At 59.5% G+C, this 27,974-nt stretch overlaps 8 protein-coding genes across 9 annotated transcripts; 4 read left to right on the top strand and 4 right to left on the bottom strand.

Annotated features, from left to right (window-relative positions):
* Nucleotides 1-2,239: 2,239 nt before the first annotated feature.
* JDV02_007435 (uncharacterized protein) lies at nt 2,240-2,635 on the bottom strand (the record flags this gene model as incomplete). Its single annotated transcript, XM_047988926.1, has 1 exon — nt 2,240-2,635. The coding sequence occupies one exon, from the start codon at nt 2,633-2,635 to the stop codon at nt 2,240-2,242; it is 396 nt and encodes a 131-aa protein (XP_047844925.1).
* Nucleotides 2,636-6,129: 3,494 nt separating this feature from the next.
* On the top strand, nt 6,130-6,465 carry JDV02_007436 (uncharacterized protein; the record flags this gene model as incomplete). Its single annotated transcript, XM_047988927.1, has 1 exon — nt 6,130-6,465. One exon carries the CDS (start codon nt 6,130-6,132, stop codon nt 6,463-6,465), a length of 336 nt encoding a protein of 111 aa, XP_047844926.1.
* An 856-nt stretch (nt 6,466-7,321) lies between these two features.
* JDV02_007437 (uncharacterized protein) lies at nt 7,322-11,534 on the top strand. Its single transcript, XM_047988928.1, has 2 exons — nt 7,322-8,953; nt 9,016-11,534. Exons 1-2 carry the CDS (start codon nt 7,836-7,838, stop codon nt 11,195-11,197), a joined length of 3,300 nt encoding a protein of 1,099 aa, XP_047844927.1. The 5' UTR covers nt 7,322-7,835; the 3' UTR covers nt 11,198-11,534.
* Nucleotides 11,535-11,545: 11 nt separating this feature from the next.
* Nucleotides 11,546-13,936, bottom strand: kri1 (Kinetochore protein Spc24). Its single transcript, XM_047988929.1, has 2 exons — nt 13,645-13,936; nt 11,546-13,582 (listed from the first exon to the last, which is right to left on the bottom strand). The coding sequence occupies exons 1-2, from the start codon at nt 13,844-13,846 to the stop codon at nt 11,718-11,720; spliced, it is 2,067 nt and encodes a 688-aa protein (XP_047844928.1). The 5' UTR covers nt 13,847-13,936; the 3' UTR covers nt 11,546-11,717.
* Nucleotides 13,937-14,262: 326 nt separating this feature from the next.
* On the top strand, nt 14,263-15,625 carry VPS21 (Vacuolar protein sorting-associated protein 21). The gene is made up of 3 exons (XM_047988930.1): nt 14,263-14,518; nt 14,579-14,642; nt 14,708-15,625. Exons 1-3 carry the CDS (start codon nt 14,444-14,446, stop codon nt 15,271-15,273), a joined length of 705 nt encoding a protein of 234 aa, XP_047844929.1. The 5' UTR covers nt 14,263-14,443; the 3' UTR covers nt 15,274-15,625.
* A 176-nt stretch (nt 15,626-15,801) lies between these two features.
* Nucleotides 15,802-19,268, top strand: JDV02_007440 (uncharacterized protein). Its single transcript, XM_047988931.1, has 5 exons — nt 15,802-16,052; nt 16,114-16,223; nt 16,275-16,600; nt 16,655-16,988; nt 17,058-19,268. The coding sequence occupies exons 1-5, from the start codon at nt 16,012-16,014 to the stop codon at nt 18,989-18,991; spliced, it is 2,745 nt and encodes a 914-aa protein (XP_047844930.1). The 5' UTR covers nt 15,802-16,011; the 3' UTR covers nt 18,992-19,268.
* Nucleotides 19,269-19,854: 586 nt separating this feature from the next.
* PIK1 (1-phosphatidylinositol 4-kinase) lies at nt 19,855-23,851 on the bottom strand. Of its 2 annotated transcripts, XM_047988932.1 has the most exons (5): nt 23,414-23,851; nt 23,121-23,307; nt 20,610-23,055; nt 20,351-20,555; nt 19,855-20,291 (listed from the first exon to the last, which is right to left on the bottom strand). In XM_047988932.1, exons 1-5 carry the CDS (start codon nt 23,491-23,493, stop codon nt 20,252-20,254), a joined length of 2,958 nt encoding a protein of 985 aa, XP_047844931.1. In that variant the 5' UTR covers nt 23,494-23,851; the 3' UTR covers nt 19,855-20,251. The 2 variants fall into 2 exon arrangements, with proteins under 2 accessions (XP_047844931.1, XP_047844932.1); XM_047988933.1 differs by having other exon boundaries at nt 19,884-20,291; nt 20,610-23,307.
* Nucleotides 23,852-24,643: 792 nt separating this feature from the next.
* Nucleotides 24,644-26,470, bottom strand: JDV02_007442 (uncharacterized protein). The gene has a single exon (XM_047988934.1). The coding sequence runs from the start codon at nt 26,333-26,335 to the stop codon at nt 25,325-25,327; it is 1,011 nt and encodes a 336-aa protein (XP_047844933.1). The 5' UTR covers nt 26,336-26,470; the 3' UTR covers nt 24,644-25,324.
* Between the last annotated feature and the right edge of the window lie 1,504 nt (nt 26,471-27,974).

Here is a 27,974-nt window from a genome sequence, read left to right on the forward strand (position 1 = left end):
AGTGCGCTTCGTATCGCCAAATTTTACACCTCCGTGCTTGTTGTGGTCGGCAGATTAGAGATAATGTCAGGCGACGAACGGGCCACACCTCGTCATACGCTCGATTTGCTGTCATTCTCCCCCCCCCCCTTCCTCAGCCCTGGGAATCAATGCCTTGACATCATTAGCCCCTGTCAAGTTCGTACGAGGCATGCCGCAGCGCAAGGGAACTCAGGGCGCTGGTTCAGACCATCTCAACGCATAGGCGCTGAGTCCTGACGTGAGCAGTTCCGCCACCACGCGCAACAGTCGGGTCGTTCGTTACCCTGGCCAACGATAGGCGGACAATCACCCAGCACACCGAAGGGCTCGCGAGCGCCATGTAAGTTAGCTGCGTGAGTACGGAGGAAACACGATCCGCACTCTCCGACTCGGAGCGAGACTACTTGTTCGTATTATGATTCGTCGCCATGCCGAGTCTCGAGGAAGAAGCTCTTGTTCGTATCCATCACGCCGCGCCTCGAGCGTCAGTCACCCAGGTATTGTAAGTGGACTGGACTGCACCTTGACCAATACCTGTGCATGTGCGATGGAGTAGTTAGGCAGCCCCCAGTCGCCATGCATGCGCATCTGCTTTGACGTGGTAGCTCAGTTCGATGAGCCCACTGCGTAACGCGAACAAGGATACACTATGACTCCCTCATCAGTGATCCATGAGATACTATTTACTTCGTATGCGGGGTTGAGTAGGTGTTGCGCCAAGGCCTTGATCCAACTCATACATCATCGTCTCGCCAACGCCGCGGGCGCGTTGGTCCGCTTCCAAGCTGTCGGGTTCGATGAAAACGGCACGGGTGTGGTAGTTACATGGCGCTCCACATCATCATGTCTGTCACAGCGTCGAGTCTTGTCGGGCACCCTGGACAGGGCGCTCTGCCCACTTTCATTTTTGGCACGTACAGTACGTATTCGTACATGCTCTGATGAATAAGGTCTAGGATCAAGGGAGGCGGTCTCAACAGTCGATGATGCCGGCGCGCGGCCAGGTCGCAAGACAAGACAGATTGAGTGCCGCCCGAGGTATGACGCGAGGTTCCGCCTCATTCGGAACGCCTTTCAATCGAAGAGAACTCAACCGTTCAGCGTGCACCACCACGCATAAGAAGGGGCCAAAGAGATAACTAGATACGTAGTTACTTCGGCGGACCAGTCGCACTGCGCGGCGCATCTTCTCCCAGTCGGGATCCACCATGTCGGCCAGGTTGATAATCCTTCGAGCAAGGGAGCAATTCGTGAATGAGGTTTTTCCCTTGATTCTCCACGTCGGAGAAGAGACCTTTGAGGTTGCCTGGGCAGTGCATCAGTACATTGGATAACCTGGAAGGCGGGTGACGTGAGATTCAAGAGGAGCGGTTTTTTGAGTTCCAGTCTCGCGTCACATTGAGCCTTTGGAGAACTCGATGGTACCCTGTGTGAAGCTACCTATGTCGGAGGTTGCTTCGTCCCTTGCAGCCCCAGCGTTGTTGGACTTGTAACCCGTCCTTGATCAATCAATTCGCGAGCGCGACAGTTGTTAGTCAGAAAACCCCAGCCGCCTGATTTCGAAGAGAGGGTTGCAACACCAGACAAGCAAAGCCGCGAAAGGTAATGGTCACCGACCTGCACCGCCCCCGCCCCCCGGGGTTGAAGATTTCGAGACCGCGATACTGGTGGTACAGTAATGTCGAAGCCTGTTGGGAAGCACAAGTGCCACACTCGAACTGTCTGTCAGTCCGGCGGCGCAAAGGAGATGCCCCGGCACGGCGCCCTTCATTCGCCATTTCCGTTGAGGTGATGTCCCGTGGCGTTGACAACCCCTCTGCAATTGATATACTACATGCATACCCTCTCGGCCAGTCGCATTCATCACAGCGGCGTTCCGGTGCCCTCAATGTAGTACTTGCAATTTTGGCGGGTGACTGCCCTGGTCGAGAACTTTCTGACGCCTGGCGGTCCTTTCGTGAAGGCTGTTGCTCCATGTCGACCATAATAGCAAGGACTTCTTTGGAGATGCCTTCGCTGACCAGCGGACACGGTCGAACCCTTCCCAGGCCTTACCAGCTGGTAGTCCACTCCAGTTACACGAGTCATGATCGCCGAAAACTTCACACGCTGGTAGGGAGCATGGACGGACACTTGTGAGAAGACCCTTGCCCACGTTCTGATCCCCTCGCAACGGACCGCCAAGGAGCTGTATTCCAGCGCGTGTTGCGATGTCTCCTCAAAGAGCCTTGACGGCATTGAGTGGTGGGACCGGCGATAAATCCCGGCCGCACCGCAGAGCCAGCCACAGGTTTGAGGCTCGCCAGCTCGGGAAGCCCTGGGCACGAGTTGACAAATTGGCGGCGGCGCGAGTGCCGACCCAGCGCCGCCTTGGCCAAAGGGCTCGTGGTGGTGTGGCGGCTTGACAGGGATTCGTGCATGCGGTGGGGAGCAGAAACCGCTTGCGAGGCGCGTCAACTGTCTTGTGGCCGACAGTCTCGCGTCCAGGGTCAGTGTCTGGCACGGTCGAGAACCACCGATCCAACTTGAGACGGCGCGTGCCAAGAAGCCCTCTCTCTGTCTTTGCCTGCATCGACAAGTCGGGTGCGTGCTCTCTCCTGGCACAGTCAGCCATCTCAGTCCCAGGAATCGGAAACTTCGTGAGTCTTTTGCCCAAGTTGGCCTGTTTTTTTAGGCGTGATGCGTGCCTGATGTCTCCATATCGCCAAGCCAGCTCCGATGCATCGATTGTGGGACTGGCCACTGTTAACCGCCAGGACGGCGCAAGAGCACAGACGCACACTCCACGCGACGTGAAGCCAGTGGCAAGATAGCTTCTGTTCGATCCTGGGGGGCTTCACACTGGTCCGAGGCGGATAGAGTGGCTCTGATGCCTCTGGACTGCAACCCGGATACAAATATTGCCCGTGCTGGTGGTCCCCTCGACGTGGTGTGCGGCTCGCGACTCGAGATATCATGACGCAGTACCACATGTCGTAGATGCGCACACGTCTCTAAGGACTTGAGCGCCGGCGTCCCGTGCATGTTCGGCTCGGCTGTCGAAATCCTCTTCGGTCCTATCCCAGGCCATCATCACTAAGTTCAGTGGATCTTTGGGTTTTCGATGTATGATAGCTTCGCGCCGATCTTCAGGCTCGGTGCTGAGACGTCATTGGCAGCGCCCGTATGCAGACAGTCCGAGTAGACATAGCGACAGACAGCGCTATTATCTCCGACATGTAGATTCAAGATGGCGTATGTGCAATGCAGCGGCGGAACCGTGTGGCAGTCGGCAAGACCGCATCAATGCCGTCTGGGGCTCAAGAAGCGAGACGAAGCTTCGAGCAAAGCCCCCAGCCCCTTGTGGGTGGTCCTTAGTCGCTGAGCACGGGCGGCATTCCCTGACCCTGGCCCCCGACTTGGTCCGTGAGCGAGGGACCACGTTTCGAGAGTCGTTCAGGGACAGAATGGGGCAGCTGTTGTATGGATGAAGAGGTGGTGAGGAGCGACGAGCCCGAGATCCGTTTGGCTCGGCGCACATGAGGCTAGGCTCAGCTGCGAAGGCTGCATCGAAAGACAGTTGATCTGTCTCGCACAGGTCGGTGTGACGCAGGTAGGAAAGTTTCAAAACATTCGATAGCGGCTTCGGCCCCAGTAGCTGCTGGGGAAAGAGGCGAGAAGGAGAAGTTTCAGCGCATTTCGTCGCCTGCAAGAGCGAATCTATGTGATCTGGTACAAAGCAGACAGATGTCCAGGAGGCTGTAGCATGCATCGTGAGTCGTCGTTGGAGCCATGTCGCCGCCACAATTTACCAAAGCAGTGGCGAAAGCGAGTGGCTCCTGCCATACTGTAGCGGACTGGTGAAGCACACCTTCCTTGTTCCTCAAATGCCCAGCATTCTATTTCAAACTTATCGCCAGCCGCACTTCAGCGCTCCTTCCTGCAAGGTTCGGCGAGGTTTCAAGGGTCAAGCAGGCAGGAACAGGCAGGAGCCACCCACGAAAGTGTCGCACCGTGTCTCTGCACGGACTGGCGTTCCTGCTTCGTGGTGTACCTTAGTAGTATTGAGGTACCTGTGAGGTAAGTGCTTGAGGTGGTAATAAGGTAAGTAGGTACCTTAGCAGTACGTACAGGTGCAAAACGCTCCAGTATGGTGACCCTCCCCAAGGTACTAGGTACTAACGCGCCATATATCCAATCGCCTGATCCTCACATCGAGCCGGGCACTGCATATTTACGCCCATGGCTATCCCAACATATCCGTCTCATGCACACTCGTCCGTCGAGTTTCGCTGCGAAATCTCAGGCTTCTCGTCGACTGAGCGGTGCACAGCATGAGCACCATGCTACGACGACAGACTTACAACATCTCGTGTTCTTCACGGTCCCATCCGGACGAGGTATGTATTTATGCGCATCAGGCACGGGCCAGCAACGGCTTGCTCTGCCATCCGATCGATCCATCACCGCCTTACAAGCCGTATATGACTAGTACTTCGTACGTTGGGTGGTGCTAATAGCTTAACCTGCAGGGCCCGTCGAGATCTCAAGCCACACACGGTCCCCCGTGGCGAATTTGACCGACAGGAACCCGTCCACAAGGCTGTCGGTGGGGACAGCCCAAGTCCCAGCTTGACCCCCAACTGCTGTGGTTGCGAAGCGGCCCCAGTCATGTTCGCCGCTCTCCCAAACCTGCCTCACCCCGACGGCCCGCGACGACTCTTCTCGACACCGCTGTCTCCGGGACGTGGCGCTCGCGGCTGCCCCAGCGCGTCGGGTCGGGTCCGGGTCCTGTTGGCTCTCGACATCATGCATGATCCGTTCGGGACCAGCGAAAAACCCGCCTGCTTGTGCAACGACGAAAGTCGCGAGCAAGCGCCCGAGTGATGCTACATGGCTGTCTCAAGGGAGCTTGTCAGGACGCTCACCCTTCACAAATAATTCGTGGTAGACGTTTTTCAAGCCGACCAAACTACGAGCACGTACCTACAAGCCTCTCGCGACGTCAAGTAACTCGCCGCCATGTCATGCGCAAGGCGGGTATCGAAGGAAGCTACAAAGTAACCACGCTCATTCCAGTACGGACTACGACTCACAAATCATGGAGCGTAAAGTGCGTACACGCAGCCTGTGGAGCTCGTGCCCTCCAGCTTCTAGGTACATATTTCGGAAAAGCCACCCCGGGCGCCCGGTTCCAGCCCAGCATCCTGCTCTTCCCGCCCTACACTCCATCATGATGGTCCAATGGCGCCGTGCGTATGCTCATCCGTCCGTGCGGGAGCCTCAGGGCCACTGCAAAGTCGACAGCCTCAACACGGTCGTCGTCCAAAACCCAAGCGGGCGTAGCCGCGCCACCGCGGTAGCGTTTGTTTGTCGGTGTTGGGCCATGAGGTCGGTGCCCACCCATCCACCCTTGTCTCAACACGGTAAGGCCGGCCTTTGCCTTTGCAGGGCACGTTGACGGGTGTAGACCAGATCCCTTTAGTCCGGTCATTGGCTTGTTCGTGCGAGATGTCCTACCACCGCCGTCGATCTTAAAACCCTGTCTGGCGCTGGAAGTCACTGGGCGGTGGTGGGCGTCTGGCTTTCGCCTCAGTTGGAAGATTGATCTCCGCTCGGTCTCTATCCGTGGGTTCGTGAAGCATCTTCAGCACGTGTTGCCTATGTATTCCGTTGACGGCTTTGTTCTCCCGCAGGTAGTCCAGTCTTTGGCCCAGGACAGCGAGCGGGGCACGAGTCAAGGCAGCGCTACGGATCTGCTCTCCCCATGCCATGTGGTAAGGATGCATACGAGAAAGCTTCCAAGCGTGGAGGTACTGTACATGAGAGTCGACGCAACGCGCCACTTTCAAAGACCATCAACGTGAGTCCCGTGCAGACACTACCACGACTTCGCGACGTTATCGGCGCATTTACCCCGTAAGTTACCCGTCCCTCGGTCCTCTGTTGGGCGGCCGCCCGAAAATGCTGTCTCAATGTGACACAAACTGGTAGGTACGTACATATGCGGTTGGGTACTGACCAGCTACCCCTGATGCGGGGAGCAGCAGCTTGGCACCTGGAGTCGCTCTTCGCGGGCCCTGCGGTGCTGCAACACACTTTTTGACTGTGAGACCAAGACATGGCGGCATGGACACACCCGGAGCAGAGAAGGCGTTCATGTTCGACAGACACCCTTGCGGTGCCACTCCCCCCCATCTTTGGGCGCAACAGCCAGTCAGGCCCGGAAGCCGCAGACCCAACACAACACAGCACAGGAGGCGTGATGCTGGATGGCTTGGCTGGCTCGCCCAGCGTGTCGTCGGCCTGCAAGCTGCAAGTTTCAGAACGGCTGGGCAGCACACATCCGTTCCCCATTCTTCGTCTGTTGGCGACGTGGACGGGCCGGTCAGTCAGTCGCAGTTGAGCAAAGGCCATCCGCACGAGGTGCCCATCCATCCAAGCCTCGAGAATAAGCCATTTTGACTTCGAAGTCCATGGGGTCAGCATGCCATCGGCACGCCCCACAGGGGGGAGCCGCCAGAGGTGCGTTCGCCGCTCGCTAGCTCCGGGTTTTGCGAATCAAGACGGCCGTCAAGTCAAGAGGACAGTCAAGTCGGAGTTCCGGGGTGAGCGTGCGTGGCGTGTGCCACAAATTCCTGCAGACACACTGCGCCCGGCGTGGATGGGCCGCACATTTGGCGGTTCCAGCGCACGCATCGCGGGCTCGGTTCACCGTTGAGGCTCTACTACTTCGTAGGTAAGCTACAACTTACTCGCGACCTGCTTGAAAGGGGGGAGGGTTGGCTGCGGACGGACTGGGGACTGCGAGAGGGGGACTGGGGGAGCATCCATCGATCCCTCACCTCGAAATGCCCCGGCACCCTGGCATCCTGGCATCCATGTCCTTGCCCATCTGGCGGCCAGGGCCATGGCGACCCTTCTCCACTCATCACGGCTTGCTGCTCCACCGACGCTCACCTCTTCCTGGAGCCGGGACCCCGGCTCCATGGGGAGTTTGTTCACCCCCCACCACACAATGCACCAGTCCCGGGTCCCCTTCGAACCCAGGCCAGGCCGGCCAGACTGCGAGAGAGCTTCTCCAGCGCTGTCCATGCTGCTTGCTGGCTGGTACGTACAAAGTAAGGTATGGGTATGTATGCTGCTGCCAATATCATCACAGTGCAGCAGCGGCCTGCTCAAGCAGTGGGCACCAATGAGCCTTGCCACGCCTTTGCCTTACTGAGCCTTATCGCCATGCCCAGGGGGAGGGGGGGAGGCCCGCTTGGCCTGGCACCTCTCCGTTCAGTCATTCATCCGTCTGTCCATCCATCCTTCCATCCATCCATCCATCCGTCCCTCCCCTCCCGGCGCCGGAGGGTGTGGCTCCTGGCCCAAATGCTTGCTTGCTTGCTTGCGAGCCATTCTCTCCACCTTTAACAAGCACCTCCACCCGCCGTCCTGATGAGTGCCATAGCCGTCCGGCTGGTTGTCTTGATTTCATCCTTTTCACCTCATCGTCTGCCCTGTGCTCGCCTTCAACTTGCCCACGGCCCTGGATGCAAGGAGCTTGGACGGACCGACGGCAAGGCGTGCTCGACGGAACATAAGTCGTAGCCACGCCGTTGACCCCAGAATACCCCGGTCGGCCGCTGCGCCGTACCGTGTCCACGGTCCGCGTCCGCCGCCGCCCAGACAAAACGGATCGACGCGAACGTGTCCTGCATCGTCGGCCTGCGTATGCGCAAGTCGATGGTTCGAAACAGGAGGACCTCGGCTTCTCAGCGACATCTAACTCTGAAGGCAGCATTTCTTCGGTGCTGTGCGCTTTCCGCGGCGCACCTGGCGAGCCCAGCATGTCAGGCGTCGGGCCCCATGCGCACCAGGCCCAGCATGGGCTCCCGGCAGTTTCGCAGCCCTTCTTCCAACCACAGCGCGACGGGGCCACGATACGCGGCGGCTCGGGGCCCATGATGGATGCTTCGCACTTCTCCGAGCTCACGTACTCATTCTCTGGCCTGCCGGACCAGGTGCGCAGCCATGTCATGTCCATGCCAGCTGTGTCACACGTCGGGTACGAAGGTCCTGCGGCCGCGCAGTTCTCGCATCACCACACCATGGCGTCCACATTGCCTCCCGAACCCCATCCGATGGCTCCCATGGCTTCCATGCCCCCAGCGTCGCTGCCTGTGGACTCGGACAACCACAGATCAAGCCCCGTGGAGTCGGATGACGACGGTGGAGTCGACAGGAACTCGCCAGCGGCCAACACTTTCGAGGACCCCGTAACCGATGAGTTCGGCCTCCACGGTCGCAGTCGTGGAGACGGCAGCGACCTTGGCGGCAAGAAGGACGGAACGTCAGATGCTCCCCCTGCGTGGAGCGAGCTCAAGACAAAGGCAGGCAAGGACCGCAAGCGCCTGCCGCTTGCGTGCATCGCTTGCAGGCGCAAGAAAATCCGCTGCTCCGGCGAGAAGCCCGCTTGTAAACACTGCCTGAGATCCCGGATACCGTGCGTTTACAAGGTCACGACGCGCAAGGCCGCACCTCGAACCGATTACATGGCCATGCTCGACAAGCGATTGAAACGTATGGAAGAGCGCATCATCAAGATCATTCCCAAGGCCGAGCAAGAAGCAACTCCACTCATCACTCGTGCCGTCGTCAAGCCGGCTATTCCAGGCACCGAATCATCTAGCAAGCCCCTTTCCAAGAAGCGAGGCGCCGATGAGGCATTCGGCCCAGATTTGGAGGCTTGGGCAAAGGCCCCATCCAAACCCAAGCCTCCCCAAGCTGGAGACCAACAGTCGGCTGTCGAGGCGCAAGAAGGGGAAGAAGACAAGCTGCTACTCGAAGGTGCAGACGCCTTGCCGCCAAAGGAAGTCCAGGAACATCTAGCCGAGGTCTTCTTCGATAATGTGTACGGACAAGCATACCATCTACTCCACAAACCCAGCTACATGCGGAGGCTGAGGTAGGTTTCTACTGTCCCGGGCATGGCCGAGGGTGTGCGCGCACCAGACTGACATGAAGCAGAAACGATACTCTACCCCCGGTGCTGGTGCTGTCAGTCTGTGCGGTTGCTGCGCGGTTCACGCCGAACCCCAAGATCAGCCCTTCGACAAGGCCATTCCTCCGCGGTGAAGAATGGGCGTCACAAGCTCGGGATATCTGCACCAAGAGATACGAGTGGCCCAACATCACAATCCTAACATGTCTTTTGATTCTAGGGCTTCACGAGTTCGGTACGTGCCACGGCGGGCGGAGCTGGGCTTTGGGTGGCCAAGCGATTCGCATGGCGTTCGCTCTGCAGCTGCACAAAGACTTGGAGTTCGACCCTCTCTGCCGCAATAAGGTCCCACTCAGCTTCATTGACCGCGAGATCCGTCGGAGAATCATGTGGGCGTGCTTTCTCATGGACAGGTTCAACTCATCGGGGTCCGATCGACCCATGTTCATCAATGAAGAAACTATCAAGATCCCTCTCCCCGTTAAGGAACGGTATTTCCAGTTGGACATGCCTGTTCACACCGAGATGCTGAATGGGGCACCATCGGCGGTCGGAACGACGGATGACGGTCAACCGAGCTCAGCGGAGAACAATATGGGCGTCGCAGCCTATACCATTCGCTCTATCGCCATCTGGGGTAGGATCATAACCTACCTCAATCAGGGAGGTAGGGAGTCAGATGTCCATCCAATGTGGAGCGAAGATTCCGATTACGCAGCGCTTGTCCACGACACCGATGAATTCGTTGAGAACCTCCCTTCGTCTTTGCAATACTCACCGCAGACGCTCGAGCTCCGGGTGACAGAGGGCACCGCAAGCCAGTTTCTTCTACTCCACCTGTCCATCCAGCAGAACATGCTTTTCCTTAATCAGGCCGCCGTCACCTTTACAAACAGTCGGGCGGGTGCTGAAGCGCCAAAGGATTTCCTGTCGCGTGTCAGCGCAAAGACCTTTGCGGCTGCAGACCGCATATCCGAGATCTTCAAGGATGCAGAACAGTCACAATGCCATATCACAGCCCCTTTTGCTGGCTATTGTGCCTTTTCGTCGACCACGATTCACATCATGGGGATCTTCTCAGGGGTTACCGCCACTAAGGTAGCTGCAGAAACGAATTCTGGAATCAACATACGGTTTCTGCGCAAGATGATGAGGGTCTGGGGGATGTTCCACTGGATGGTGGAGAACATTCGCACGCAGTACCGCACTGCGCTCGAGGCGTCTCAGGCGGGTCGAGGAGATGAATCTTCAGCTTCCCGCATTATTCCGTATGGCGACTGGTTCAATCAGTATCCACACGGCGTGCCCGATACCGATCTTACTGATTCGGCGATCCAGCGAAAGCGAGCCGGCGAAGACGGCGTTCTGGAACAGAAACCGGAACTCCAGTCCGTGGAGGAGTTCTTCACAACCTTATCCCCGACTCAGACAGCGGAGCCTCACAAGCGATCCGCAACAAAGACAAAACAAGCTGCGAGACGGCAGGGAGAATTGCCAGCGGCTAACGTGGAAGCGCAAAATCTCGAGGTTGTGTCAAGGAATACCGCGGGGCAACGTCGCAGCCCCAGCAATGGTGCCGCGCCGCCGCCGCCGCGACATTTTACATCTGCTCTCGCCGGGCAAACCAGCGGACCAACGGGGTTCAGCCCACTGGTCGTACCGCAAACACAGACCCCGACGTACAATTCCATGTCGCCAATGAGCCCAGTTCAGGTCGACCAGTTCTCTCGACAGACAGGCCAGAACCCGTTCTTCTCTGCAGACATGTTGTCGATGAACGTACCGCAGCAGTCTGGAAGTCTGGGGCCGCACCTTGACCGGCAGATGTCATTTGCCGGATTCCCGATCGACACCGTCGGGGCAGTGAATGGAAGTCCTACTACCACCATGGGCGGCGGCATGAACGGGTGGCCCAGCGTGCCAGGCAAGGGCGACGGCCAGCGCAGCATGAAAGTCGAGGATCATATCCCCAACGGCCGGCAGGTCCAAGGGCAGCAAATGCCTGCGCCCGACGGAATGAGTGCTTTCCACGGCCCGGATCCGTCGGCGGCCTGGTTCATACCTTTGGGTATGGACACCCCCAGCGTGGACCACAGCATGGGCCTCGATGGAGGGAGCGGCGCTGACCCATTCGCCAACATCTTTGGAGGCGGCGGCGGTCCGATCATGACGCAGACCCAGCTCGACGCGTTGAGACACTCGCTTTAGATTTGGGAAAGACAGCCATGCTGCAACTGTGGCGGACTACGGCATCAGAAGGGGGGTTGTCCCTCGGAGGGGTCTTCTTCTCCTTCTACCAATATAAAGTAATAATGGCATGATCTTCCGAGGAAGCGCGACGGAAAGGCAGAAGGGGGCAGCTACTTGGCAGAGCGAAGCACGTTGCCTGACATACCATAGCATTGGGGACGGGAGGATGGCGGGGAGCAGTGATACCATGCAGCAGCCCGCGTTTGTGTTATGTGCTTGGAACACAGTGTGGACTCTGTAACGCATATAGAAACACGTTGCGCGCAATCTAATGTAAAATCACACATACTTGGAACTACGCCATGCGGCTTGAAGAGGCCACCGTGAACGACGAGTGCTAGGCAGACATGCAAAGCATCTGGTATCAGTGGTGGCTTTCCAAAGTAAGGAGGGCGGAAAGACTACATGCGAGACGGTGCTATGCTACAGGACCCCGAGCGCTATTCTTAGAAGAGAAGGAAGAGCCTTTCTAAGAAGCCTAGGCGTCGACGGTGACCTTGTTCTTCCCTTTGGATCTCTTTCTCTTCTTGCGCGACCCGCCCGTCTCGCCGACAACGTTGCTCTGCTCTTCGCCCTCGGCGGCGGCATCGCCCGTCGTCTTTTGCTTGCGCTGTTGGCCGTGCTTGTGCGACGCGGAGGCGCTGCCCTCGGCCGCGGGCCCCGCGGCGCCCTCCTCCGCCGCGAGGAGGCGCTCGAAGCCAAACGTGGGGCCTTCGCGCTCAAACTCCCTCCCGAAGACGCCTCTCCGCCATTCCCTGAGGCGGGCCTTCTTGCCGAGACGCTTCTTGTCCCTGCGCTTCTTCTCCTGGTCGCGGAACGTCGCCAGCTTCTTGAGGCCGGCGTAGTCGTTGAGGTCCTTGTCCGACGGAGCGAGCAGGATGTCGCGCGGCGTCATGCCGAACGACTGGGGTGACGTCTCGCGGTAGCGGAAGGCCATGCCGCCCGAGGACGATGAGCCGAAAACGTCGTGGTGCTCGAGCTCCAGCTTGGAGTCAACGAGGGCCTCGAGCTTCTGACGCTCTTTGCGCGCCGCTTTTTGGGACTCGAGGCGGGCGCGCTTGTGGTCCGCAGTCTTACGCTTCTTCAACGGCCGCGATTCTTCGTGCTCGTCCCCTTCCTCGCCCTGGCTGCCCTCATCGCTTAGGCTGACGGCGGGCTTGGCTTCCTCGTCCTCAAAATCGGGAATGATGTCCTTGATGTCGATGTCGTCGTCCCACTTAGGCTTCTTCGGCGCCTTCTTCTTCTTCTTGCCCTGTCCGGAACCTTCCTCCTCTTCGTCTCCGTCATCGGACTTGGCGGCATCGTCTTCCATGGCGTAGTACTCGTCGCCAAAACGCTTTTGCATTTCTTCCTCCCACCTTTCGTTCTCCCAAGCGCCATCGAGGAACTGCATCCACTCCTGCTCTGTGAGCTCCTTTCCAACGGCACCGGCGGCCTGCTTTATCTTGCGCAGTTTCTCCTCGGTCTCCTCGAGTTTCAGTTTGCGCAGCCGGGCCTTTTCCTCGCGTTTTTGGCGCTTCTCCTCCTCTTTCTTCTCCCGCTCAATCTCTCTCTGGCGCTTCCTGCCCGTCTTCTCCTCGCGGCGCACCGATCTCGCAGCGGTAAAGTCACGAGCGTATGATTTCAGGACCTCATTACTCTTTGCGGGATCCTCGAACCGCATATTGTACGCCTGCTCCCACTCGTCCGCCATATCGTCGCCCTCGCCCTCATCAGACTCGAAAGCCTTCCACTTGCCGCCTTCTTCAGGAATCCAGGCTCGGGATGACATGAAATTCGAGAGGAATGTTTCTGGATCCTTGTCGGCGTTGGTGACGTCCAGTTCTGGCGCCTTGATCGCCGCCTTCCTCGACGGGTGTAAGCCATTCGCATCCGGCTTTTCCGGTTTCTTGACTTTCATGAAATCATCGTCATCGGATTCGCCGGAACTGTCCTCTTCCTTGGTTGCCTTGATCTCCGAGAGAATTGACTTCTTCAAGTCGTCCTGCTCTTGCGTGTACGTCTTGGGCTTGTCATCCTCGACCTCGTCGTCAGAGGCACCCGCGTCGCCACGCAAGAGCTTCTCCCTTTGGTAATCGCGCAGGAACACGGGCTTCTCCTTAGGAGCCTTGCTAGCGGCCAAGGCCTCGTCGTCGGGTAACTGGACAAAGGTGACGTTCTTGTCGTAGACGCGTGGGTCCTTGTTTCGGATGGCGTTCAACGTGGCTGATATCTGAGCATCCAGGTCCTCTGTGGCGAGGAACCCATCCTCATCCTCGGTCTCGTTTGAGGAAGATGACTCGTCGTCGGAACCGTCATCATCCTGGGGGAGGCCGCGGCCGTCCTTTTTGTACTTTTCCTCTACTAGATTAGTGGTCAGAGATGGTTACGCATGACCGTTGAAAAGAACGGCAACTTTGACTTACACCTATGTCTCTCCTCGCGCTTCTTGTTGTGCTCAAAGCGCTTGGCGTACTCCTCGTTGACCTTGAAACCGGATGTCTCGATCTGGGCCCCTCCGTCGTCTGAGTCGGAGTCGCTATCTTCGAGCAGGCTGCGCTTAAGGCGCTTGGCATCGACAGCATCCGATTTCGAAGACATTGCCGCTGCAGTGACTCCGGGTGCCATCTGAGCCTTTTGCGACAGGAACTGGTGGCAAGTCGATAGGAGTATAGCGACCTGCTACCGGTCCTCTGGGCGGCAGCGCTTTTAGAATTTTTGGCGGTGTGGTTTTCTGCCGCCGTTCTAGTTCCAGGCTGGCGGGGCATTATCCGGCGCAGGCCCAACTATTTGCCGAGGCACCGCCCCGCCCATGAGAGTGTCATTTCTCGTTCTGTCGAGTCTGGTGCAACATGGTTCGGGTGGCTGGAGGTGTGGCAGTGGGGCCGGGCGCCATCCAGTCACTGTCAGGCCCCCCGTTTGCAGGCGCGGCGCAGCACCCTGACGCTGCTGAGCACCGCCCAGACCTAGGTGGCCTACGGGGCGAGGGCGGCGCGTCTGTGCTGAGGTGGTGCTGCTGGGCGTTCCTCGTCATCGTTGCGCCTCTTCGACTGCAACCCACTTCCCGATCTTCGACAACTCCGCGCACACCGTCCCTGACAAGGCAGCGACATTGCCTTCGCAGCCACCTCGAGAGGCACCCATCGCCATCCCACTCCTGACCCGACCGTCGATACCCTCCCTCGTCACCGCTCCCTAGATACCGCAGCTGCCGCGTGAGATACCATGGCGGATTCCAACGCCCCCAAGCCGAGCAGCAGCGTCAAGCTCGTGCTCCTAGGCGAAGCTGCAGTGGGAAAGGTATGGCGCATCCATGTGCTTGATGCGATCGCTGGGACATGCCGCTGACCTTTGCGCCAGTCATCTTTGGTTCTCCGGTTCGTCAACAATGACTTTCAGGAGAACAAGGAGCCCACTATCGGTGGTACGTCCGTTCCAGGCTTCGCCGCATCTTGTTGCGCTCGGAACATGCTGACCCGCAGTGCACAGCGGCCTTTTTAACCCAGAAGTGCAACCTTCCCACACGGACGATCAAGTTCGAGATCTGGGATACGGCCGGCCAAGAGCGATTCGCCTCCCTCGCCCCCATGTATTACCGCAACGCCCAGGCAGCTCTCGTCGTCTACGATCTCACTAAGCCCACCTCGCTCATCAAGGCGAAACACTGGGTCGCCGAGCTGCAACGGCAAGCATCGCCGGGCATCGTCATTGCCCTCGTCGGCAACAAGCTGGACCTGGCAGGAGAGTCAGCGGCCGCTGATGGAGACGACGCTGACGACGGCGAGGCATCCGGCGATGCTCGTAAAGTGTCAACCGAGGAAGCGCAGGCCTACGCCGAGGAAGAGAGCCTTCTCTTCTTCGAGACTAGCGCCAAGACGGGCCACAACGTCTCCGAAGTATTCACAGCGATCGCAAACGCGATTCCGGAGACGTCGCTGAAATCTGCAAGGGGTGCTGCTGCATCGGGGGCCGGCAGCAACCGTGCGGGAGAGGAGCAAAGGGTCAACCTGGGCAACCCAAGAGAGGCGGGCGCCAAGGATGGCTGCGCATGCTAAGAGGGATGAGTGCTGTTGTCTGTCGCCTGCGGCTTCGGCACGATCCCGGGCTGTGCTTCCTGTTCCTGGTCCTGTTGGCTGCTTGAGTGTGTCTGGTTCCGAGGCGTGCAATTCGGGAGTCAATATTGCGTTTCTGGGAGTCATTGCACTTTTTCTCCTCGTCGTTCTACCTCCTTGATACGCTTATTCTTAGAAATGAAGGCAGTTTCAAGCTGAGACGGGACTGTGCCATCGTTGCGCCGCGACGGACGAGCTTCGAGCACGCCACATGGAAGCGACGTGGCGGCCATTTCCCGCCTTTTCGGTGCTTCAACTAGTAATTTCTCACCTTAATTCCCAATTATTCACATGAAAACCATTCCCTTGCTCATGTTTCCCGTGTCGCAGCAGGACGTATACTATACGTACAAAGTATGCACTCACAGGAGCTGATGGCGGGAGACAATGTAGTCACGTGACCGTCGTCGCAACCAGCCAACGCTGACCCACCTTTGCCTGGCACGCGTCAAACTCCTCATCGCTCTGAAAGTTTCCAGGTCCCGTGCCTCGTTTGCAACAAAGCTTCATCACCCTTTGCCCGGTCGTTTGACGGTCCCGACGCGTTTCGAACCATCAAGCCCACGGGCGCGGCTTTGTCAACCTCTAAAACCCGATTTTTCCTCCTCCTCCGCGTACAGGCCCATTTCCAACACGCCCATGCACGCGCGATAGGGACTCGGATCCCTGGCGGCCGACGACATGGCCGTGTCCATCTCTGAGGCTCAGGCCGAGCTCATCAGGTATGTTGTTGCTGCCTGGCCACAGCGGCCACGATTTTCGCGTCTTCTAATCGCCGTCCAGCTCCCTTGCCCCCGACGACATCCCTATCAAGCTGCGTTGCGCCATCTGCAGCAAGCTGGCTGTGAATGCCTATCGGCTGCCATGCTGCGAGCAGGCCATATGCGAGACCTGTGAGTGCCTCCTGACCAAGTTACAATGTCACTAGGCTAACAGTCGTACAGGTCAAGCCAGTCTTCCGCAAGCATGTCCCGTCTGCGAGCACACTCCCCTCGCTGCCGACGACTGTAACCCGCACAAATCACTCCGCACCACGATCCGAGTATTCCTTCGCACCGCCGAGAAGAAGAGAGAAGCGAGCCGGCCTAAAGAGTCTAAAGACGCGACTCCCGCGACGCCAGTCGAGGGCACGAAACCCCCGTTGGTTACCGAACAACTGCCGGAATCTGCACATGCCGGTCCTGATGCGAACGCTACATCGCATACGCAGCCGGATACCACACACTCGAGCGAAACAGCACGACCGAGCGCGGCCGGCGAGCCTGAGCAGGTATGCGCCTCCTGGTCTGATGAGGCGGTGGCACCAAATCTAACAAACGGAAAGCCCAAGGCCCCTGGCGAGACTGTCAGCGCTTCAGCTGAAGAACAGGGCGAAGAGCCGGCTGATGCTACGGGCCAGGAAGTCGCGAAAGACGAGGAGGCGGCTGACGGCCACGAGGGCCCCAGCGGGGTCTTGGCCACGAGTGGCGGCGATGGAGATGGAGGAGCTGAGGACGAAGACGATGAGACGAACAACTACGATAACAGCAGCGGCGCCAACGGCGGATTCTCCAACAACATGATGTTCCCTGGCGGCGACTTCAACCAGATGCAAATGATGATGGCCATGCAAAACGGAATGGGAGGCAACAACGCCTTTGGTGGCTTCCCCATGATGGGTACGCTCCTCCCCGCTTCTTCTGCCCGCGTCGCTTTCCAAAATGCCGCGAGTTCTAACGCCCCCACAGGAATGGGCATGGACCCCATGACGATGCAGAACATGTACATGAACGGTGGCTTTCAAGGCATGGGCATGAACGGCATGGGCGGCTTCGGTGGGGGTTTCGGACAAGGCTCCAATGATAACTGGAACGGTTCACAGTCGTGGGGTTTCGACCAGAATAATTACAATCAAAGTGGTCCCGGCATGGGCACCGGTGATTTTGGCAACTTTAACGCAGGATTCCAAGCAGGATACAATCCTGGCAATTATGGCCACTTCAATGACCATCGCCGCAACAACTTTGGGCGCGGCCGAGGACGAGGACGCGGATTCTACGGCGGCGGCGGCTATGGCCGAGGAGGCTACCAGCAGTTTGGCGGCGGTGGCGGCATGGGCAACCAGGACCAGGGATACTATTCCCAACCGCAACAGGAGGCCGGCCATCAACCCCAAGGACAGATCGACTCGGCCGCGGGAGATGGCAAGAGTGCAGACGAGCACGGGCACGGCACGCCGTCCGGGCAGACGGCGGGCGCAGGGACCCAGGGCGGCGGACAAGACTCTGGAGACGGTGGTAGTGCAGACGCCGGCGGAGTAGCCTCCCGTGAGACCCTTGGCAGTGATGCCGCTGGAGATGTGTCCCGTGCCAGCCAGTCTGGAAACGTGCGCCCCGTCCCGACCGCGCCAGACGTGCCCATCAACGCACCCAAGGGACCCAGAGCAATGAGACAGGGGCTTCCGAACACAAGCCTTCACCATCTCCGAGCGCGCGGCTACCAAGTGGACGGCGCCGCGCAGCCACCAAACGGGCCGGCAAGTGCTCAGCGCAAAGATTCTGTCACGGGCAGCGGCCGTGCGCGGAGTAAATCCCGATCCGTCGATGGCGCACATGCCGCGCCTGCTGGATCGGTCCGTGAAGGCAGTAACGAGCGTACCGTGGACCGCACGGCTGGCGATGAGGCCAAGGCAGTGGCCAAGGACGGCGCCGGTGACGACTCTCGCCCCGACTCCCAAAGGGGCAACCGCAGTCCAAGCCGCAGTCACAGTCGCAGCCGCAGCTCTGGCCGGGAGCACCGCAATTCGCAGAGACAGCGGCGGCATCGGTCCCAATCGGCCGAAGGTGGCAACCGCGACGACGCCCACCGGCGCAAGAAGCATCGAGGGGGCGACCGAAGATATCGTGAAGAAGTACACGAACATCATCGGCCCAGAGACGGCCGCCATGGTGACCAGTCGCGGTCCGCGTCGCCGGATGAGTCGAGGAAGTCGAGTCGACGAAGCCATCGGGAGAGGGAGGATGAGCGCGAGGGTAGCAGAGACCGAGACAGACCTCGCGATCGAAACGACGACCAACACAAGTCAAGCCACCGCTCACACCGTGACCGCGATCGTGACCGCGACCGTGACCGCGACCGTGACCGCGACAATGACGAGTCGCGGCGCCGAGGTAGAGACAGGGACCACGACAGGGACCGCAGAGACCGCAAGGAGCGCCGCCGCGAGCGCGAGCGCGAGCGCGAGAGGGAGAGCCGCCATGGCAGCAGCAGCCGGCGACCGTCCGCAGACGGCAGATCACCCACAGTAGACAAATCCTTTGATCCGCCCAGCGGGCCCCGCGCCTTGGACGGCCGCGGTTCCGGCTCGTGCAACTCACACGAGCGCACAGATCGCGACCGACATGGCTCCCACGGCAGCAACGGCAAGGCGGGGACGCCCAAGGACGCCCACACGCTCGAGCGCGAGGCGCGCAACCGCGAGCGCCTGGTGAAGGAGGCGCAGCGCATGGCACTGGCCAACATGGCGGGCTCCAAGAGGGGCCGCGAGGATGGCGGCGGCGACGACAGCGGCGGTCGAAAGAGCCGCAGGACGAGCCGGCGCAGCGACACGAGAGACGGACCCGACGACGAGGACCGTATGCGCCGGCTCGAGGCAGAGCGCGAGGCCGGACGCTGGAGCTAGAAGCCGCGTGGTTCTTCCCGCGGACGCCGTCCCACGCGCCAGTGAGACAGACGGCATCTTGTTTCTTCTCTCTGAAAGAACCCACCTCTGCGCTGGAGCTGAAAGTTCTCTGCGCATCGAGAAACCATGTACGGCGTTTCTGTGACGTTAACGAATGCGTTTGGCATTTTTTCGCCGGGGGAGTTCCATCCCCTTTTTTTTTCTAAACTGGCGCTGCCATCTACGCCATCAGCGCAGCCCAACACGGCCCATGATACTTGTCCTAGTCGCGAAGGCCGGGGGCGGGACCACCAACGACGGAGCAGAGGAGTGGAAACAGGGGGGGGAGGGGCTTACAATCTGACGATGCCATACGGAGTGGTGGTGGCGAGGCATGTTTTTTTTTCCCGCGAGGTTGCTGTTGTATATACCGAGGAAGTAGAGGGGGTCAAGGTAGTTGGCAGGGTGAGGGTGATGATGCACATCACGGCGTGCCGCACCGCGCACTACTAGGAATGTGTGTGTGAATACAGGTGGTGGCTGCGTACCATGACATACATGCATGAATGTTTCGTTCCCCATCGTTTCCGTTCGCTCGTATCTTGTCGACCTGTGACTTGACCCCGCGAAGGAGACGGATGAGATGAACATGTACTTGTGAATGTGAATCGCATCGCCCGCTTTGGATATGGTTAGAAAAGGGAGGGGGGGTCAGAGGGGTTGCGCGGCGCGACACAGGATGCTGCAGGAGCAGCGACAGCAGCCATGACTCAATGAACAACAGTGCGTGCTGTCATGATGCAAAACGTGCATGTAGGTGGCACAAAAAAGGGGATGGTGGGTGTCGCATGGTTGTCGTGGCCGAGGGAGAGCGACTACGTAGCCGGGACAGTTTACACAGATGGTCCTTGGTCAACTTCAAACTTCCTCCCATGATGAGAACAACAACCATGGAAGCGGCGTGTCCAACCAGCCCTTTTGTCTGCTCTGCACGTGCAGACCCCTGCTCGTATTCCAATCGCGCGAGGGCGGCAATGCTCGTCATACATCTGCTCCTACAGTCCGACGTGCCTCCGGCAGACTGTCATCATCTTACTCTATCCTCATGATCCGCTTTTCCCCCCGATGAGACGCCACCCATATGCCTCCAGATGCGTGGGTTCCTCATGTAGTCACTAATTACCCAGTAAGTGCTGCCATGCCCCGCGTGCCCCGTCCGCTCAAATGCTAATCTGCTCCTCTGCGCTGCTGTCGTCGCCCGACAACTTGTGCGACGTCTAACTAGTATATGCCCTGAGTGCGATATTGGAACGTGTCGTAACTACAAGGCGTCAGTATCCGTCACACACAAGGAGGTGGTGGCCGTGACAAAGGACGTACAGCCGTGTATAGTAACTGCCAAATGACTTGGCTATCAGGTCCGTCTCCACAAACTGCTCAGCTTCATCGGCGCTCAGGTGCAGCTGGAAGCGCTGCCGCAGCGTGTTTGTTGCGTGGGAGACGCCAACCGCGAAGCACGGCATCTTGGAGTCACGGCCCATCATGGCGACGAGATCAATGATGTTGTCCGCGGACCGCCGGAGGGCTAACATTGCAATCAGCTCATGCACGCCCATCAGCACGATCAACATATGCTTACCCTGAAAAGCCTGCTTGCACATTTTCTTGTAGTCGTCGTAGTCCGGAGACCCCAGTCCACCCAGGACGTCAACATACTCGTGCGTGAGCTTGAACGGCGCGGCTTCGAACCCGACCGAGCCAGGCGAGTTGGACAGCATGAAGCCAAAATCAATGTGAATGATGTGGCCCTCGCTGTCAATCAAGACGTTGCCGTTGTGGCGGTCCTTGAGCTGCAGAATGTACGAGATGATGCTGTACGCAGCCAGCGATCGCTTGAACGCGTCGACACCGGCACGATACGGCTTGCTGTCGGGCTGACCAAAAGCCTTGAGGAAGTGATCCTTGAGCGTGGCGATGCGCTGCCGCGGATTCTGACCCGACTCCACCGAGGCCAGCGTCAGGCTGCGCTTGAGCGAATGGAGCGAGACGCCGTTGGTAATGGTCTCGATGAGGCCAGACGACTCACCAGTCACCAGGATGCGCATCCGCTTGACCCATACGTTAACGCCCGCGTCGACCCAGATCTTGTGACAGACGTCAATGAGCTGGCAGGCAAAGGCCTCTTGCCGCAAGTCCGCGCCCGTCTTGACGATCACGCTGACAAGATCCCAGTTCTTCATCCAGCCGTACGGTGAGGACTTGCGTATGCGCTCCTTCTTGGCCTCCCACGCCTCTCCAAAGACGGCTGCGCTAGGGTCATCCCGGTCGCCGCGTCGTTGCACACCACCTGTCTTGATATCGTTCTCCATTCTCTCCCGACCCGCGCTGGCGTTGAGCGCAGCGTCGATGGGAGCATCCGCGTCGAGGTCCGGGTTGTCGGTTGGTGTTACGCCCCCCGTGTTGGTCTTGGCGATGATCGTGTCAAACGTTGGGCCGTGCTCGTCCACCTCGAAGCTCTGCTCCTCCAGGCTCTGCATGCTGGCGATAATCTTGGCGCGGATGGCAGCCACCTCGTGCTTCGGTCGCTTGCCACTAGTGGCGTCGAGCTGTGCCAGCATCTGGGAGGCGGTCCTCATGTGCGTGGCCAATGCCGAAAAGTCTGGCTGATCGGCAGCTGCGTTGCGAGGGAGCGTCAAAGTCATCTTCCGACGGCCACCAGGGCTACTTGACCTGGATCGCGAAGCTCCAGACGTTCTAGGGGTAGCCGCATCTAACGTTGTCGACGAGGTAGTAGCTCCACTGGACAGTCGCTGGCCGCTCTGTGGCTGGTGGTGCCTTGCAGGATACTTGGTCGGGGACTCTTCTTCACCAGTAAGAAGAGCGGAACTGCCCAAGTCGCCCGACGTGGGCTCAAACACGCTGTCGATGACCGGTTCGGGCGGCGGCGTGCGTACTGCGTGTGTCAGCCTTGGTGTTTCTGATGACAGGTCGAAGAGACGGCGAGATGTCCCGTTGCCGCCTGCCAGCGTGGTGAGCAGCCGCTGGTTGTCAGGGGTGTCGGGATCGAAAGTAAAGTCGTCTCGCAGCACCTCCACCATCATGAGATACGGCACCTTTTCAGCGCTGTTGAGGACGGTTGCTTCCGCTGGATTCAACCGCACGATCCTGTGGTGGCGGCTCTTTCCAGGCGACCCGTTTACCAGGGTTGGCGGACATATCACAGGGATATCGATTTCTGCGGGCAGGTCGCGAGCGATGAGCGCCAGTTCAGCGCGCAGAGCACTCATCCGAGCAGCCTTGGGGACAATGACAAGGCGGTTCGAGATGCCTTCCAAGGCCGTGAGGAACTGGGTCTGAGATCTGAAGTAGTGTGATCTCAGCATCCTCGTCTTCTGTATTCGGGGCATGTCGTCCACACTGATGATTGCCTTATGGTGGTGCGAGTGGCGGCGGTTGAGACTACCCTCGCGTTGCCGTTGGGAAATGCCAGCCGACACGGGAGTCGTGGGTCTCGTCGTGGGCCTCGGAGACGGTAGCGGAAGGGACGCGGAGCTCAGTCGAGCATCGAGAGACTTCAGTTCCAGAGCGGATGGCCTCTTTGAGTCCGTCGTTGGCGTCTTGGACCTCGGCGCCGGCGACGTGGAGTGGCGAGCCGAGCTGCGCGGCGCAGCCAGGTGCGTGTCGGACGCGTTTCCCTTGACGTCCGGTGCGCTGGACTTGCGGACTTCCTTGGCCCGCCTGGACCTCGACGTGGCCGCCGTCACGGTCTGGGCCCGCGTGGGCTTCGGGGCATCGTTGGCTTCCGTGGCCGTCTCGTGCCCGAGAGGCCGCGGTTTTCGGGCCTGCGCGACCGCCAGAGGACCAGCCCATTGCGGTATCATTGGCAGCGCGACACTAGCGAGGACGAAGCTGGACAGAACCGTCACCGGAAGGACATTCTCCGTGATTTTTCCGTGACGCGCAGTATCCGCCAAGCCAAACACAATATGCTGAACTTTGTTGTATACTCGGCGACAAGTCTGGAAAGCGCCAGCTTGGGGGTTCGAGGAAAGGTCGTGGAGGTAAGTCTGGAAGAGCCAGAATGTCTGTGCAAAGGTCAGTCGGTCCCTGTTGGCGCCAATGGGCGACGCGGGGCGAGATATCGCCATACCAAGAGCGCAGCCGTGACCGACTCCTCGCAGAGGTCCAGCAGAAACTCCTCGAGGGCCATGGACTCATTGTCGACGCTGATGATGAGGTGGCATAGCTGTGGCAGGAAGAACTCAATGTCCTCGTAGGGGAACTGCCGCAGCTTGTTGCACAGCACATAGTGTATTCCTACATGGTCGGCGTAGCGCCTGCGCGAGTCCCAGCCCAGGGTGGCCACGTATTAGCGAGGAGGGACGGGATGCTGCGGTGGCCATGCCGGAGGGCACGGCACGCCGGGGGACAGCCGCAACTCACGAGAGGTATGACACGGAGAGGAAGGGGTTCGAATTGAAGACGTCGGAGTCGAGGAAGCGCTGCAGCAGGTCCCACGACATTGGTGCTCGTCGCGCGTGGACTGGCGGAGGTCGGTGAGGCACGGGAGTCGTCGGGGAGGAGGTGGCGGCGGCGGCGGCGGCGGATGAGGTGCCTCATTAGCTGGGACGGGGCGGAGATGCAGGCGACGAGGAGCGCGTTTGCATGACGGCTCGGCGGCGCGGAGATCGGGGACAGGGGGTGGAGATTCACGACGCGAGGGCGGCGGGCGACATCCGGCAGCTGGAGGTGTCGAGCCGGTTTTTCGAGGGCCGTTGCGGGAGGGCGGACGAAGGCGGCGGCGGCGGCGTGCAAGGACCTTGCGGATGGGATGGGAGACAGGAAGCGGGTTCACGGACCTTGAGGTGCTTGGGGTTGGAGATGGGACGGGGGGGGTGGAGGGACTGTATGCCCTTGGCGGGCGGGTGGGCTGGATTGGCTGGTGTCGACCTGTCCTTTGGGGGTAGCGGCCCCCAGCCGGACCTTGACGGGCTCATCAACGCGCTCCAATGGATGCTGTCAAGTCGTGCTCCATCAATGGATGCTCCAGCGAGCCAGCGAGGCCGCCCAGGGGGGACCCTACCCCACTGGAGGGTCCCGTCTGGTCCGTCGCCAGCTGCAGCGTGACCACTTCCAGGGCTACAGTATTGAAGGTACCTAGAGGTAGTAGTCTTGCCGTCTTAGTAACTAGAGGCCCACGGGTATCTGATATATAATCTGTTAGACCTACCCCCGAGGGGACGACCTTCCTTAGCAAGTGAAAGGCCTGCACGAGGATGTTCTGTCTCGCCATTCCGAGGTGCTTAATTCTAGGTAGGTAGGCAGGTTTCAAGTTGAGGCTCCATCTCTGGCGGCGGGTAGATCAAGGTACCTACCCAACCTGCCAACGGCGGACCCGTGGGACGGACCCGACCTCTGCAGCTGCGCGCTCCGCAGAACGGAGCTGGGCCCCGCCTGACTTCTCTTGCATATGGACCAGCTTGGACAACAAGCCAGCCGCCGTCTTCAGTGTTAATTCCGTGTCTGTGCTGTGTTAATGCTAACTTAGTATGCTGTTTCCGGGCCGCTCGCCACTGCTACCTGCTAATCACTAATAATGTAATGCCAATTCGCCCAAGCATGATTTCTGCGTAATGACATTACTACCAGGCGAGGGTATTCCACCAAAGGTTGCTGGCAAGCAAAAAGCCAACGACCCCTATTTGATTGTCATGTCTTTTGCTGATGTATGTATATGCAAACCTGGGCCGAATCCTACAATTGAACCCAGAAAGATCGGCCCTTGCAGATCTGCCGGTAGGGAGTGATCATCCTTACTCGGGGCCTGTAGCCCAAATATCAACAGAGGATAAGCAATCCACGACAGGGGGCGGTGTCATGCTCTGGGGTACATCTCCATCAACATCTCCATCTTAGCTCCTTGCGTGAGCAGGGTAGTGACAGGAAGCGACTCGAGCGGCGCTCGGATATTCGTCGAAACTATTCGTCGAACGCATTCGTCGACTACGCTGCCGGCGTTGGGACAGCGTACGGTTGGTCTTAATGCCGTCTCGCCAGAGGCCCCTGTTGCCATTGAGGCAGCTTTCACATGCGTCCATCTAGCAGTCGACATGATAGACACGGATCAGGTCGAGATCTTCAATCGATTCCTAAATCCTCGTCGTCTCAGTTGGAACAGTGTCCGTCTCGTGGGTGATAAGCATCCCACTTCTAAATCCCAGCCAGGCGCTCGTGCCTCGAGCGCCGTGCCTTCTCCTTGCTCCTCAACGCCAGTAATGTATGTAAACCTTCCTTTTCCCTTGCAACGCCAATCAGTCTTGTCGTGTCCTTCGTTATACGCGCCACAGCCGCTCCTCAAGCCTTCCTCTTGCGGCCGGCGCCGGAGCGACTCCGCCTCTTTGGCTCCGAAAAATCCTCGTCGCTCTCACTCTCGGCCTCGGCTTTGGCCCTGGACTTGGAGCCCTCTTTCTCGTTCTCGACGCGGCTGACGATGTCGCGGAGGAAGTCCCACTGGTCGTCGGTCTCGACTACCTGCTTCAGCATGGGAGCCGTGACCCGCTTGGACCCCTTTTCCTTAGCGACGTCGGCGCTCTTGGACACTAGCTGGATCATGAAGAGCTCGAGGGCCTTGCCCACGGCAATAGGCGTCTGTTGGGCGACCTTGCCTACCTCTTCGTCGGCTTGCATGATCCTCTTTATCCTGGCCGTGGGAAACTTTGTCCGCACGGGTGACGGCTCAATGGCCGGCGGCGGTGGCGCCGCGGCGGCTCGACGCGGAGGCATGTCGGACTCGAGCTTGAGGGACGGCGCCTGCTGCGGCAGCGACCCAGAGCCTTGAGAATAGAGCACTTGCTGCGGGGAGTGTTGCAGCCCAAGCCCCGCGACGGACTGATCTAGAGTTTGGCCCGCGAAGTTGTGGCTGCTCGTCTGCCCGTAGGGCCCCGGATATTGCTGCTGAAAATTGGGCCCTTGCAGTGCGTATGGCGGCGAGGCAGGCTGCTGCGAGACGGGAGGCAAGTAGGATGGCTGAAGATGGTGCGGCGGCTGCGGCGGTGAGTACGACGACGCGAACTCGGACTTGATTCCCGGATGGTGCTGCTGCTGCTGCAGTTGTTGCTGTTCTTGATGATGATGCTGCTGCTGCTGCTGATGCGGGCTCGGCACGGCGGCGGCGTGGGGTGGCGGCGCGTAATGAGAGGAGGAGGAAGGGTCGGGCCCGTAGTCGTAGGCGGGCAAGTGCAATTTATGGTCGTCGCGAGGCGGCGGATGGAGTTGCGACGCAGGTTGGGTGGGGCCGCCCGAGTAAAAAGACGACAAGTCTGGCGACTTTGGCGCGTATTCGAAGGAATTATCATCTCCCGACATTTTGTAAGTGGTGCCCAGGAAGGCGGGGCGGCGGCGCCACCACCTCGTTGGCGGGAACTGGGCACGGTGTTACCTACTTTTGGGTTTTTTTCCCTTTGTCGCGTCTGTGTGGATGGAGGGGCTTTGGGGGAGGGGGGGCCAGGGGATTGAGAGGAGGGGACGGAGCTTCAATTTGGCTGTGCTGGGTTGGGGTCGCACAAGGAGCTTCCGCGCGTGTTGGTTGACGAGTCTTGTTATTATTGAGCTGGCTTCGCAGCTGGAGCTGATCAGTCGATGGAAGGGGGGGCAATGCGCAACTGAGCGGCCAGAAAGGTCCCAATCTACTAGGTAGGTACCTTAGTAGGCTGTAGAGGGACGGCGGCGGGTGGCGCTGCGCAGCAGGCTGCACGCCGTCGGCGACAAGCTGAGTCTCGTCTGGCTTGCTCTGATCCGTCCTTGCTGCTGCTGCTGCTGTTGTTGCTGCTGCTGCTGCTGTTGTTGCTGCTGCTGTGGGCGGGGGGGTGGTGACGCCGGTGACGCGACGGCGCAGAGAGGCGGGGCCAGCTAGCAAACACCCGAACCGACAGTGCTGCGACAGCCCGCCCCAACCCAACCCTGGTTGCGACTGTGCCCGCTGCCGTGACGCTGCAGTAGGTGACGCTGCTCCACCAGGCCTGGCACGGGGAGGCACTGCGTGTAAGTGGCTTCTTCTTGGTGTGGTGTTACTTGTTAGGTAGCCCAGCTACAGCAAGCCTGGCGACAGTGAGATGCCCGTTTCCTCAAGCCGTTGAGACTTCCAGACTGGTGGCGACGGGCCGGGACCAGGGACAGTGCTTGGGGGTGGCCGGGCCTGCTAACAGCGGGGTGGCTGGCTGGCTCCTCCTGATGCTCAGCTCTCACGATTGAGCTTTCGTGTCGGTTACGCCGAGCAGGGCGTCCGATCCTGGTCTTTGCAGTGAACAATCTGGCGATGAACCCGGTGCGATGTCGTGCGATGCGATGCGACGTAATGACAAGGCCGGGCGAGCCGATGCGAGGCGAGGCGACGGACGCGATGATAGGCCCCCCTCAGGCGTTGAGGAGGCCGACACGGAGGTGGTGCAGGGCAGGTGGATGGACACGCAAGGAATGGGATGGGGCCGACCGGGGGGCGTGTGTCCAGAGGCCTTGCAAGATGCAGGTGCCGAAGGGATGGAGCCCGCCCGTGCAAGCAATATTCCGGGTGGCCGGAGGTGGTGATGGAGGTACGAGACGGCGGCGGATTGGACGTCAGCCGTTCATACCTTGGACGACGACGGCGGCGGGCAAGGCCAGTCAGTCAAGCAGCATATGTGGTGATGATGTCAGGCGGAACGGAACGGACGACAGGCAGGGCACGGGTGAGGCGTGCTGGACGGGATGGAGCTGGGAGGCCCAGCAGGTCCATGGGCGGTTTAGGTGGGCAGTAGGGACGTCGGTCGGTCTGGTGCACCGCAGATGCAGATGATGGGATGCGCCCTCTAGCAGCTTGGCCAGCTCAGGAGCGGCGGGCGTGTTGGGCCAGAGGGAATGCCGGCCGTTTATATGCGCATCGCGGGGGGCTTGCAGCGAGCGGCGCTCCGGAACGGGGTGCTCGACGACCGGCTGGGATGGAGGGCTCCATCCAGCTCCTCGGTGCCCG

The sequence above is a fragment of the Purpureocillium takamizusanense genome, chromosome 7 (genome assembly GCF_022605165.1).
Source record: "Purpureocillium takamizusanense chromosome 7, complete sequence".
In the NCBI taxonomy this organism is placed as follows: Eukaryota; Fungi; Ascomycota; class Sordariomycetes; order Hypocreales; family Ophiocordycipitaceae; genus Purpureocillium; species Purpureocillium takamizusanense.

Coding starts and splice junctions, on each gene's coding strand:
- kri1 (XM_047988929.1), bottom strand. CDS start 13,846: ATGGCACCCGGAGTCACTGCAGCGGCAATGTCTTCGAAATCGGATGCT. Junction 13,583..13,644: donor GCGCGAGGAGAGACATAGGT/GTAAGTCAAAGT, acceptor CCACTAATCTAG/TAGAGGAAAAGTACAAAAAG.
- JDV02_007437 (XM_047988928.1), top strand. CDS start 7,836: ATGTCAGGCGTCGGGCCCCATGCGCACCAGGCCCAGCATGGGCTCCCG. Junction 8,954..9,015: donor AGCTACATGCGGAGGCTGAG/GTAGGTTTCTAC, acceptor GACATGAAGCAG/AAACGATACTCTACCCCCGG.
- PIK1 (XM_047988932.1), bottom strand. CDS start 23,493: ATGTCGTGGGACCTGCTGCAGCGCTTCCTCGACTCCGACGTCTTCAAT. Junction 23,308..23,413: donor CTCTCCGTGTCATACCTCTC/GTGAGTTGCGGC, acceptor GGACTCGCGCAG/GCGCTACGCCGACCATGTAG. Junction 23,056..23,120: donor CGGTCACGGCTGCGCTCTTG/GTATGGCGATAT, acceptor ACCTTTGCACAG/ACATTCTGGCTCTTCCAGAC.
- JDV02_007440 (XM_047988931.1), top strand. CDS start 16,012: ATGGCCGTGTCCATCTCTGAGGCTCAGGCCGAGCTCATCAG. Junction 16,601..16,654: donor CGGCCGGCGAGCCTGAGCAG/GTATGCGCCTCC, acceptor ACAAACGGAAAG/CCCAAGGCCCCTGGCGAGAC. Junction 16,989..17,057: donor TGGTGGCTTCCCCATGATGG/GTACGCTCCTCC, acceptor ACGCCCCCACAG/GAATGGGCATGGACCCCATG.
- VPS21 (XM_047988930.1), top strand. CDS start 14,444: ATGGCGGATTCCAACGCCCCCAAGCCGAGCAGCAGCGTCAAGCTCGTG. Junction 14,519..14,578: donor GCGAAGCTGCAGTGGGAAAG/GTATGGCGCATC, acceptor CCTTTGCGCCAG/TCATCTTTGGTTCTCCGGTT. Junction 14,643..14,707: donor CAAGGAGCCCACTATCGGTG/GTACGTCCGTTC, acceptor CGCAGTGCACAG/CGGCCTTTTTAACCCAGAAG.
- JDV02_007442 (XM_047988934.1), bottom strand. CDS start 26,335: ATGTCGGGAGATGATAATTCCTTCGAATACGCGCCAAAGTCGCCAGAC.